This window comes from Amborella trichopoda, chromosome 2, assembly GCF_054954075.1.
Source record: "Amborella trichopoda isolate Santa Cruz 75 chromosome 2, AtrichopodaSantaCruz75HAP2 v2.0, whole genome shotgun sequence".
Lineage (NCBI taxonomy): Eukaryota > Viridiplantae > Streptophyta > Magnoliopsida > Amborellales > Amborellaceae > Amborella > Amborella trichopoda.
The window spans coordinates 52,866,051-52,879,428 of record NC_142337.1 but is presented as its reverse complement, the minus strand read 5'-3'; the positions used below and the strand labels follow the sequence as shown (position 1 = coordinate 52,879,428).

The following is a 13,378-nucleotide window of genomic DNA, read 5'->3' as shown; positions in this document are numbered from 1 at the left end:
TTCTTTGTTTACTAGTCCGCTTTACCTTTTGCTAAAGAAAAAAGCACCACCATGGACAAGAAAACAGACTGAGTGTGTTCAAGAGCTCAAAAGATTATCTCAAAATTTACCTTCTTTAAAAATCCCCTCTACAGGAAATTTTTTTGCAAACAGATGCTTCTGATGAGTTTTGGGCATGTATTCTACTTGAAGAAAAAGAAAAAAACAGAATGATTTGTGGATACAAGAGTGGAAAATTCAAAGAATCAGAACTTCATTACCATCCAACATTCAAAGAAATCCTGCCATTACAAAGAGGGATTGAAAAATTCCAATTTCATTTGATAGGACATACTTTCCTTGTTGAAATGGATTTATCTGCTTTTCCAAATATGCTGAAATTAAAAAATAAGATTCGTCCTAATCCTCAATTGCTCAGATGGTCAATTTGGTTTTCTCAATGGAATTTTGAGTATAACCATATTTCTGGAAGAACAATGTTTTAGCAGATATGTTTTCTCGAAGAAAATTTTCTGAAGAAACAAGTATTACTGTTGTTCTTTTCATGGGAGCAATAATCAAAATTGAGGAAGAAACAAGAGAAGTTCCTGATGAAATATATGACATTATTCTCAAAAAGACAATGGAATCCAGAAATGAGAATATGCAACAAAAAATGCATGAAATATTAATCAGAAATCATGAAGATTGTTTTTAAGGAATTCGATGCCATCCTACATTTCTATCCCTGTTCCAAACCAGACATTATTATAATATGCCAAAAGAAGCAATTTGTTTCCTCTTGTATCTTACCCAAAACCACCATATATGTTTTAATTTCCATGTAAGAATATTATTATCCTACCTCAGACACTGTCATTTATTACAATGGAATAATTACATTCACCCCAATCCCAGAGCATTCAACTTCTATAAATTTCTTTTAAAACATTACCATTATAATCAATGGATTGAATCCTTTGGTTATCCTCACAGACCTTATATCATTATAGCTTTCCATCAAAACCTTACTCCTCAAATCTATCCAGAACATACCTATTTCACCCTATATCCTCTTATCCAAACCATTGGATGGTATGATTCTAATCTCCTGAATTTTTTGATATTTCAAACAGAATTATAGAAAGAATTGAAAATTCTCATGTGCTACATTAACAAAAGCCAGCCAGAAGGGATTCTTTTAGATGTCTATGCAGGAACCATAGTTTGGAATGATGAGACTCCTCGAGGAGCTGCACTGTTACACTAGCTACACATTTGGCTTGCTAACCATCCCCCTCCTGCAGAAATACCAACAGATAGTTCCAGTGATGATACATACATTGGACCCTCTCACAGCCCGTCAAATGCTTCTTCACCAAGTTATGATTCAGATGGTTACCCCCTCAATTATGACACTGATTAAGGCAACACTGTTCAATACTATTCTATCGGCAACACTGTTCAATACTATTCTGTCGGCAACACTGTTCATGTCGGCCACCTGTCCACTGTACATTACCTTTTTACTGTTCATGTCGGCCACCTGTGCAGGTCAGCTGTCTTATTTTATTTAGTTTTGGAATCCGGATTTCGAATCCGGGGCTTATATAAGGACCCTTTGGTCAGTTGTAATGGCAGAGGGCTACTTAGAGCCTCTCAGCCTAGTTTCTTACTTTGGTGTGCTCCTTCCCTTACTTTGGTATGCTTCTTCCTTCTTCTTTTACTTGTAAGTCTTTATGATCCTTATGTTTATAAACTCTAGGTGTGCATGTTTTAAGTTCTGTTACCCTTATTCTTCTTTGTTGCTCTTCTTTACTCTTCCTTGCTGCTTCTTTTGTCACCGAGAGTTTATAAACATATGGATCATAAAGACTTACAAGTAAAAGAAGAAAGAAGAAGCATACCATAGTAAGGGAAGAAGCACACCAAATTAAGAAACTAGGTTGAGAGGCTCTAAGTAGCGCTCTGCCATTACAATTGACCAAAGGGTCCTTATATAAGCCCCGGATTCGAAATCCGGATTCCAAAGCTAAACAAAATAAGACAGCTGGCCTGGACAGGTGGCCGACATGAGCAGTGAAAAGGTAATGTACAGTGAACAGTGTTGCCTACATAATAATGTTGAACAGTGTTGCCGATAGAATAGTGTTGAACAGTGTTGCTTTAATCAGTGTCATGAGTGGGTAACCATCTGAATCATAGATTGGTGAAGAAGGATTTGATGGGCTGTGAGAGGGTCCAATGTATGTATCATCACTGGACTCTTAATTGAGTGTGAAAGCATTCACTTAAGAGCTTACTGTTATAGAGTATTTTTTGACACTTGTATCCTCGATGTATATAAGGAGAGAGCTAGTAGTAACCTAGTCCCGTCGATACCCAAGATACCGCCAGACCACGGGAACACTACCCTAATAAGCCTAAAACTGGGCTACCTCTAAAGAAATGTTAGAATGACCTTAAATTGCATGAGAGGGTAGTTTGGGATACCTTAAGGACACTTGCAAAGTTTCGTCGCGTTTTGACAAGTTTTGATATGATCAGGATGAAACTTGGATCTCAAATCTAGTTCCAATCATGCTGAAAATGTACCCTACAACTATAGCCCTATTTTTATGGTCTCAAAGCAGTATCAGATTACCGCTGCTAGATCTAGAACATTGAAACACCTCCAGGGACCAAATTTAGGCTCAATCAGACCTTCCTGGATCATTCTGGGCCTAACTTACTATAAAAGGGCGGGTTTTACACTATTGCGGTGCAGCCTCGGTGAACCAGTTTTCATTTATGAAAACTATGTTTTCCCATTTCGGGATGATTTCCAAATGCTCATAACTCTCTCGTTTGGAGTCCAATCAAGTTCAAATCTGGACACGAGCTAGATCTCGACAACTCGATCGTTTTGACATATGGCACACGTCATGATGTGCCCCGAAAGGAGAGAATTTCTAGAGAGAAGATGAGCTCGAAAGCATGAAAATTCAGATCTTATACAAGAGAACATCCAATACTTTGTGAGGCCATAACTCAAGATCCCGATGTCGGATCATCACAAATATGGGTTCGGTGCGATTGTATTGCGAAGAGCTACAATTTGGTGTAGTTTTTGCGAATGATCGGAGACTGGATAACACGAATTTCGAGGTTGAAAATGGCAAGATTTTCCAGTCGCTAGAACCCCATTTTTGGCGACTTCCGAAATTCGGAATATGCTTAAACGAATCCAAATCGGACAAAATTTATTGTAAAACGATCGTGACATTGTCCTCTTCAATTTGTGATCAAAATGAAGAGTCGGAACATCATAGATCGTACTAGATTGGTGGTCGAAGAATGGCAAAGTTTATGGACTGGGCCGGATTTTAGGTTCTTCCTAAAAATCTGTTTCAAGACGATCAAAGGGCATCAAAACGTGCGCAATATATCAAGCATCGATTCTACGATGATTGATTGCCCGAATGACCATCGCAAGCATTCGAAAAAGCTCTCGAAATCTAGCAATGGCAATAGGCCCCTCATGGAGGGATGGTTTGTCATTTGTTGAAAAGCACTTGGGTATTTTGGTCATTTGGTCCAAAAATGGGATTTAATTTTATTTCATTTAATATGTAATTTTTGACAATTTGGTTTAGTTTTGAGTATTCCACGCTTGTTTTGTGGTTGCTCCATATAAGGAACTTAAGTCATTTGTAAAAGAGAGGTTGGGAAGCATAATAAAAAAATTAGGTTTTTGCCCCATCATGCCTTTGATTTTGCATTGCTTCTAACTTCAAGAGAGAGGAGAGAGAAAACAATGCCACTTTGGGTAATTGCCTTTGGACCTCCTACTTTCAATTCCCAACTCCTTAAACCCTACACCATACACCATAGTCCTTCTCGGGCCCACTCTTAGACCTGCACTTTCCCGGGCCCGTACCTAGGCCTGCAGCTTCCCTGCTTGCTCCTAGCCCTGCACCTTCCCTGCTCGCAACTAGCCTTGCAGCTTCCCTGCCCTCTCCTAGGCGTGCACCTTCCCTGCCATTAACGAGGCTAGGTTTCCTCCATTAAACCTATTCTACTCACTACTCAACGCATTAGCTGTTCTTGTTTTCTGCTGCATTAGCAAGATAGATACGTCGAAGAACCAGAACTCTCCTCAGTACCTGCCAACTTCATAACTACCTCAGTATTACCTCATTTCCCTCACTTTTACAAATCCAGTTCATGGGAGCTTTCCATGTTTCACCTACCATCACGTCACATCATGCTCCCCATGATTTGTCTTAAATATGCACACCATCTCATGACACCTTATCTACTTCCTTGTTTTGTCTCATTCATTTCACCTTAACTTTCACTATCGCCATGACCATGTCATGCACCCATTAGCTCATTCCACACCATCTCTCCATCCCATCTTTACCATTTTGTCTTTTACTCAATTCTCATGAGATCCACCACCATCAACTTTGTCTCGTACCCCACCCTCATGAAACCTCACATCCTCATGCTTTCATAAATTTCACATCCATGTTCATTTTACACCATGCCAACCCATTTCATCATCTCATGCCCAAGCCCACGTCTTAGCTGTGGGTACAAATCGCTTTTGTCTTTTACCTCTTTCTCTTTTCTCGTCCAACACTCTCTCTGCCCCGAACACCTCACACTCTCCTCGCAGTCATCCATCTCTCCCTCGATTTCCTACTCTCTCTTACCGCTTTAACCCTTAGACCAGACCCCCAATCTACCATTTAACTACCAATAGGAGGATATCCCAAAAGGTGTATTATACCCTGAAGGCCATTTTTAGAGTGTTGATTCGAGTGCTATGCAGTGAAGCGAGGGAGCCGAATTCAAACTGTGCTGCAATGATAGCCGGAGGGCTTTTGAAATGATCTAAAAGGGCGAATTGCCTAGCCACGGCCCCCAAACCCAACACGGTAAGGTAGGTGCTCGAGCCTTTCTTTGTTGATTAAAATCTCTCTTTGTTGGTTCGTATCCGCACGTCACGCACACGTACACGCACACGCACACGCACACACACATGCGTGGGCCCCACGGTTGTTTGAGAGAGGATTCCTCTAATCGGGTCACCCATATTCGGGCCGACCCGGGACGACGATAAATCAGGCCCGACAACTTACTTTGAGCTAGATTTCAAAAGTGGGCTTGTAATTGAGTATGAAAACATTCATTTAAGAGGTTACTCCAAGCTTGGTTTCAGAAATGGTAATACTTTTTAAAATGTTCTATGTCCTCTTTTAGGTGCCTAAGGGATACTGGGTTTTGTCACCATGAGGGGTTCGTTCCGTTGGGACCTGTTCTATATGCTTAAAAAGCAATCCCAGTTGCCCGTCTTTTTGGTATGATGCCCAGTCCTTCCATGGTAGTAAGGTATGTTGTCCTTCATGTTCATATTTGATCCTTGGGGTAGCTTTTGGATTATGACATTTAAAATATTTTTTCTGTTTTGACATGGCTTCCTCATCTGCAAATCGAACTTTTCACCCTGCTGAACTACCTTCTTTCAAGAACCTACTACAAGAGTTGGTTCAGGCTAGTGGGAATGCCCTCCCCATTTATATGGTATTGGAAACCAATGTGCGTTTAAGGCGATAGTTATGGGCCTTGATTTTCAATTTGAAGGTGCTGCACAAGTTAGGAAGAAAGAGGCCAGTTAGGAAGAAAGAGGCCGAGCAATCGGTGGCTTGTGAGGCCTTCATTTTTCTTTCTCATCGTTGTGGTCAAGAGAGGAGGCAGGTTAGAGATGAAAGCACTTTAGACGTAGATCCCAAATTAGTGACATTTCTGACGGGCTTACATCTGAAAAGTACTTATATAATGGTTTGTCTCTGGATATGAGTGTACTCCAAGTGGAGTTAGACATGCTGCTAGCTGAGCGATGGACTAGGTATCGTACACATGGGGAGCTTCCTGCTATTGCTGGCTTTGAGAGTTGCCTCTGATATGGTGGTGAAGAAGAAGAAGATGTAGACGAAGTCAATGGTGATGGTGAGGTGATGATGAAGCCAATGGAGGATGGCAATATTGATCAAGATGCAGATCTAATGATAGGCGGTGATGCTGATGCTGATGCTGATGACAATGTGGTTCCAGTGGTAAGAGGGGGTGAAGATCATGGAGATGTTGACCAGGGCATGTAGATGCTCTGTTTGGATCTTAGGTTTTGGGTTTTTGGATTGTTTTTTGGACTCTATTTTGTAGCTATATGAAGCTCTTGGTATGGTTGGAGACTGCTGGCATTGTGGTACTCCTATTTCTTCCTTTGTTGTTTTTTTGCGGTTTATTTTTTTGCACTTGAGAAGGGTGGACCTCTCCCTCTCATGATCTTATATATCCCCATTTTGAAGTTGGTATTTATACACATATATGCATGGGATAAAATTTGTGAAAGATTGGTGCCTATTTTATTTATGCTTATCTAATATTATTTGCATGTTAAACTTTACTCTTATGTTGGCCATGATTCTCTTTCAGTATGTTTTTATTTTCTTTATTTTTTCTTGGTTCTAGTAGCATTGGTATATTTCTTTTGTTAGGCCCTTTTTTAATTTTCTAATTTCATGGCTTTGTTATTTTCAATTTATGATTTTTGGGAGGCTAAAGTGGACTAATTTTTTTTGTCATGTTTCTTTAAATTGTTGCATGTGTGGATGTCATTTCTTGCCATATATTTGTTTATAGCTCATTTGGATGATATTGATGTGAATATTCCTCTATCTGAGCATGGTGTGGCCATGGATAGGCATTTTAGTTGGGTGTATGCGTGTAGGCTAAGGGAGGGCATTGGTGTACTTCCATCACCACCACCTCCACCTCCACCTCCACCTCCACCTCCACCTCCATCTCCACTTGTAGTGCCTCCTCCCCACTACCTCCTCCACCCCCAACCCCACCCATAGTGCCTCTCCCACCACCTCCTCCACCCCCAACCCCACCCATAGTGCCTCCGCCACCACCAGCCCCCCCTTTCCCCCCCCCCCTGCCGCCTTGTTCCTCTCAAGTTAAAGGACGCCATCTCCATAGGCGGGGAATACATGATATATTATGAAACTTCTAACTCCTAAGAGTCAGAAGCTGAATATATGAAGTATTATGAAACTTACTAGTTAAGTCTTCATCATTTCTATGTTCTCCATGTGATGCCAAGCAATTTGTATTTTGTCTGTTTCAGTCTAGTTAGTGTTTTTTTGTTGACACATGGTTCTAACTTTTGAAGTTTCATAGTGATCTTAAGCGTTCACATGTATGTCACCTTGGAAGTTGTAACTTTTGGAAGTTACACAGTAATTTCAAGTGTCTGTGACATGTATGTCACCTTTTTGTAGTTTGTAACTTTTGAATTAATGTTAATGTTTTGGAGAATATTGTTTGTGGTGTGATATGAGGTTGGGTTAATAAGATATTTTTTTGAATAAAGATGTTCTTTTACTTTTTTGATGAAGTCTACCTTAGGGTTCCTTTTGCCTATCTTACATCAAATGCAGGGCCAGGGATTATGGAGGAAGGGGTGGAAGTTGAACAAAATGATAGTTTTAGAAATGATATCGCCGCTGAGGTAGATGATGAGACAATTGAAGAGGCCACTGCAACTCCATTGTGGAGATATGTAACAAGGGTTGGTGGAGATACCAAAGGTGGTGGTGTTGGATGGAAGTGGACATGTAATAATTTACATAGAGATACTGCATACACTGGATCATACGCTCGGGTACACGTGCACACTTGATAGGGTTGTTACCTGGGCAAAAAGGCTTAGGAATTAATTTGTGCTGTAAGATACCCCAGGCAGAGAGGGCTGCTTTAAAGGAGGAGGAAGCAGAGGCTCTAAGGTTGTTTGGGGCAAAACATATTTCAAAGAAGCTAATGCCATACTCACCTTGATCCTTCAATTTTCCCTCGAACAAGTTGTCGTCCACATCACCAGGGCTCAGCACTCTCAAAGTGACCACCCTATGAGCAAGGGGAAGATGATTGCTGAAACGTTTGATGTGTGTGCAAGGGATGAAGTAAATGATGCAGTTGCACATTGCTTTTATGCGCACAACATTTCGTTCAATGTTATGAAGGCCCGAGGTTTCACAACATGGTTTGTGCTATTAATCATGCTCCTAAAGGCTACATGGCCCTTAAATATGATAAGGTGTACATGATGTTGCTTGACAAAGAAAACAAACATATTGATCGTGCTCTAAGTATAGTAAAAAGGATTGAGCAACTCATGGAGTGTCTATCGTCTCTGTTGGGTGGGACAACATAAAACACGACACTCTTACAAATGTCATGGCAGTGTCTGGAGGCAGAGCAATGTTTATAAGTGCTCATGATTGCTCTAATAGAGAAAAGTCAATTGCTAATATGATTGAGATACTTCTAAAAGCAATAGACATGGTTGGCCCATACAATGTGGGTCAGATTGTGACAGATAATGCTGCAAACTGTAAATTAGCGGGGAAGGTGATGCGGAGAGACCCTCACATTTTTTGGTCAGCGTGGTTAGCGCACTTGTTAAGCCTCCTGATGAAAGACATTGTTAATAAGGAGCAAAATACCAAGTTTGTGCGTGATCATTGCAAGGAGGCAATGCGCATGGTCAAGTACATTCGTATTCACACTAGATGTTTGTATCTGTTTCGAACTTACTCGAAATTAGAGATCTTGAAAGTTAAGAAAACAAGATTTGGATATCATTATGTTATGTTGAGGCGATTGTTGGAGGCTAGGGTTACATTAATGTCATCAGTATTGAGTGAGGATTGGGAGGGGCTGAAGCATGGATCATCAGATAACGTACATGGCGAAGTGCGCAACACAATAACGAATGAGGAATTTTGAAGTCAGATGAAGATTATCGTCCGTTTCATAAGGCCAATATGGAAAATGATCCAGTTTGGAGATGTTATAAAGCTGTCAATGGAGATGCTTATGAGCGCATGGACGCAATGTTGTTAGATATTGCAGTTGGCTTGTACGATAATCCTATTCTATATCAAAAAGTGATAGAATTGACTTTACAACATTGGGACAGGACGAATCTCCCTCTCCATTGCTTTGCTTTTGTCCTTACACCAAAGTACTAGTCCTAAGAGTGGCTATCAACCCTCACCCCAAAGGAGAAAGGAGGAAAAAGCCCCATCACGACATTGAGGTCTGCGGTTCGTACCAAAAAGCCCTTGAGAAGTTGATTGCAGATGACAATGACAAAAGTTGAATGAGGAAGCATATGAGTGATTTTGTTAGTAATAGAGGGACTTTTTCCAATCCACAGTCAATAATTGATCGTGGAACGATGGATGCTGTCGTGTGGTGGGACCTATACGGTGGAGTGCCAGAATTGTATTCTCTTGCTGTGTAGGTGTTATTACAAACTATAAACTCCTCAAGTGTAGAGAGGTGCTGCAGCACTTAAAACTACATACATAGTGTCAAGCATAATAGGTTGAATGCTGACCGGTTTTAGTCTTTGGTTTATGTGCACGATAACGACAAGTTGTTGAGTAGGTTACATGCGGATTATGAGTCAACGTATAAAAATTGGGACGCTCGCCCTAATGATGGCCACCTCGAGGATGACATATACGCTTTGGTGGCGTTGGATGCATGGCTTGATGCTGTTGACGATGCTCTACCTGTAAGCCTTTTACTTGTCACGTGAGTACCTACAGACTATCCATTTAATGCAGCAGCTCCTACATGTGTTGGTGTAGATGCGCCTTCCACTAAGCAGCCACGTCAGCCTGTACCCAATCCATTCCAAGCAACTTCTGTGGCACAAAGACTGTGAGCTGCTCGATCGGGTTTAACAGCAAAGGGAAGGAGGAATTGAATGAAATGTGACCATGTCTAGTTTTTGTTTTTTTTTTTGAAAAAGAACATGATGAGATAAAAATTGACAAATTGGGTTCATCACTCTCTTGGCATTGTGCTGTTTTTTTTTGGTTTCCTTTAATCCTTTTGAATGCCTCCATGTAATATGCAATAAAGCAACCAAGATGAAAGGCCCTAGTCGCTTAATAAGAAATCTATGTTCAAGGCCTTGGATTCTCATTTTTTCTTACTTTTTTTTGGGGACCTTTTAACAATAAAGTTCTTACATGGGGTTTAGCCAAGCGTTCCAAGGGTAGGAAACTTTAGCCAAGTGCTGATCCCATGCTCCTACACCGGCACCGGCACCGGCACTTGCACCCACTCCCACTGCCAACAACTATGCTATAGGCAGCTTGGTTAGGAATGCCAGCTCGGTCATCAAATCAATTACATGTTGGATGTCACTCATATGTGGAAACTCCTTATGGAGGTCCCTTAAGGATTTAGTCCTTAAAATGGCCAAGAATATCTCAAATGGATCTTGGATGTCCTTCCAAAAGAGCTAACTCTTTGGATTATGATTCCCCAATGAAGGAAAAAATCCATCCCAGTGTCTCTATCTTACTCTAAGAAGTGTCGAATAGCCAAGACTCTTGATGTTTCTCCTTATATGTCATAATGCCCATGTCATCTTTCATGGGGTTTAAGCTTATTTTCTCCCATTATTTAAAAAGTATAAGCATTAGCTTGAACGATGAGCCTGCTCTATATCAAAAGGTGATGGAGTTGACTTTACAATGTTGAGACAGGACGAATCTCTCTTTCCATTGCTCGGCTTTTGTCCTTACATCAAAGTACTACTCCCGAGAGTGGTTGTTAACCCTCATCTCAAAGGGGGAAAGGAGAAAAAGCCCCATCATGACATTGGGGTCTCCAGTTCTTACCAAAAAGCTCTTGAGAAGCAGATTGCTTATGAGAGTGATCGAGGTCGAATGCGGAAGCATATTAGTGATTTTGGTAGTAATCGAGGGGTTTTTCCAATCCACAGTCTATAATTGATCGCGAAACGATGGATGCTGTTGCATGGTGGGGACCTATGTGGTGGTGGTGTGCTGGAATTGTATTCTCTCACTATAAAGGTATTATCACAGATTATCAACTCCTCAAGTGCGAACATGTGTTGGAGCAATTACAACCACATACATAGTGTCAAGCATAACAGGTTGAATGCTGACAGGTCTGAGTCATTGGTATATATGCACTGTAAAGACAGGTTGTTGAGTAGGTTACGTGCGGATTATGAGTCAACTTATAAAAATTGGGACGCTCACCCTAATGATGACCACCTTAAGGATGACATAGACGCTTTGGTGGTGTTGGATGCACGGCTTGATTCTGCTGATGTTGCTTAATTTATAAGGCTTTTACCTGCCTTGAGACTACCCACAGACCATCCATGTAATGCAACAGCTCCTACAAGTGTTTGTGTTGATGCCCCTTCCACTAGCCATGCACGTCAGCCTGTATCCAACCCATGCCATGCAGCTTCTGTGGAACAAAGACTGTGAGCTGCCGATCCGGTTCAATAGCAAAGAGAGGGAGGAATTGAATGAAGTGTGACCATGTTTTTTCTTTTTTTTGAAAAAGAATGTGAGTAGATAAAGATTGACAAATTGGGTTCATCAATTCTCTTGGCATTGTGCTTATTTTTTTGGTTTCCTTTTGGATGCCTGCATGTAATAAGCACTAAAGCAACCAAGATAAAAGGCCCTAGTGGCTTAAAAATAAATCTACGTTCAATTCTTATCATGACCTTGCATTCTCATTTTTTTATCTCCTTTTTTAAGGAACTTTCTAGCGATAAAGTTCTTATTATTATGTGACAAATAATGCTAAATGATTGATTGTTCATATTTTATTTTTAAAGGCTTGATTTGTAAATTTTGTATAAGGTTGGGGCCCTAAACAATCAAAGTTTATATCTATATATAAAGGAAAACGCTGAAAAACACTTGGCAGCTATAATGAATAGTAATATAAGTGGAATCCCCGTCGTCAGATCTTCATCAAGTAGTTCAAAATACAAATCACTATCTGAATTTTAATATTTTTTCTAAAAATCGGGTCATAATGAAATTTTTGGACGTGTGTACTAAAAAATAGGGTGTGCAATAAAAAAATATAAAATAAATATTTTTTAAAATATAAAATGATCAAAATACTCCTGAAAAATGACGGGGGTAATTTGGTCATTTTAAATTTTGAGAAGTGGTTTTTTCATATTTTTATATGCGCAATAGTGTTAGGTATATACACCCAAAATTTCATCTTAATCTAATTTATAGATAAAATATTAAAATTAAAATAGTGATATGTATATTGAACCGCTCAATGGAGATTTGACGGCTGAGATTCCACCTATATTGCTATTCATTATAGCTGTCGGTGACGGCTGAGATTCCACCTATCTCCCTGAGCAGCGATTGCAAGCGCTCCAAGAGTAGGAAGCTTTAGCCAAGTGTTGGTCCTTGGCTCCCGCACCTACTCCCGCTCTCGCTCCCAACAACTATGGGTCAACCAATTTATATATGCTCCATGTAAACCACATCTTGATGTAGTGTATCGGATATTGAGATATCTCAAGTCTACTCTAGGGAAAGGGATATTTTTCTTCAATCAAGGGCACTGTGATGTTGCTCTTTATGCTATATACATTGGCGCTGATTGGGCTGGATGCCAAGCTAATAGGAGATGCTATTGCACCTTTGTTTTAGGAAATCTTGTCTTTTGGAAAGCAAGAAACAAAATTTGGTGGCAAGATCAAGTGCCGAAGCTGAATACATGGTTGTGGCTCATGGTATGTGTTAAGTAAATGTGGGTCAAAAATGTTCTATCTGATTTTGAAGGTTAAGCTTCCCATTATTTTGTTCTGTCACAATGAAGCTGCCATTCATATCTCTAAGAATCCTACATTTCATGAAAGGACTAAACACATTGAAGGAGATTTCCACTTCATTAGATAGAAGCTTGTTGCTAAGATCATTCATACTCCTCATTTTCTTCACTAAAGCTGTTGGACGGGATAGATTATGAGATATCATAAGCAAGCTGGGTGTGATTGGTATCTATGCTTTGGCTTGAGGGTGAGTGTTGGAAATAATTTAGTCTCTCTCTTCCTTTCTACTCCCTCTCCCTCTTATTTCTCTCCCTCATACTTCCTCATACTTCTTCTACCTTCTTTATTCACTTTTTACTTCTATTTTAAATGCGTTCTTTCAGGAGATCTGAGCATTAGGTCGACCTTGCGGCTTTTCTAGTGCCCAAGAAGTTTGTGTCTCTTGCCGTTCCTCTGGGGTGCTAGGCTTAGGCCTAATACCTTTTTTGGGTGAACCGATAAAGCCTCTTGGGAGGCGATGCCGGAAGGTTGCAGAATCATAGAATGCCCCCTCTTTCCCTTCTTCTTCTTCTTCCTTCTTTTCCCCCACCTCTCCTCATACATTATTTGAGGGGGTCCGGGCATTAGGCAGACCTTGGGGCTCTCTAGCGCCCAAGAAGTTTGTGTCCCTTGTCGTGCCTCTGGGGTATT

The 13,378-nt window shown here is 40.5% G+C and overlaps 1 protein-coding gene across 9 annotated transcripts in view; it reads left to right on the top strand.

The window, feature by feature from the left end:
- The window catches only part of LOC18431516 (ubiquitin-conjugating enzyme E2 13), a 48,369-nt gene that overhangs the window by 27,992 nt on the left and 6,999 nt on the right, over positions 1 to 13,378 (top strand). Inside the window, exon 2 of one of the 9 annotated variants that reach the window (XM_088858540.1) lies at positions 5,230 to 6,083. The exons of 7 other annotated variants lie outside the window; for them this stretch is intronic. Coding sequence is in view for 1 of the 2 variants with exons in the window: in XM_088858536.1 (XP_088714662.1) it covers positions 6,208 to 6,232 (25 nt within the window). In the remaining variant the exon portion in view is untranslated. Of the gene's footprint in view, positions 1 to 5,229; positions 6,084 to 6,143; positions 6,233 to 13,378 lie in introns of those variants that run through there. One more of the 9 variants, XM_088858536.1, reaches the window with a different exon arrangement.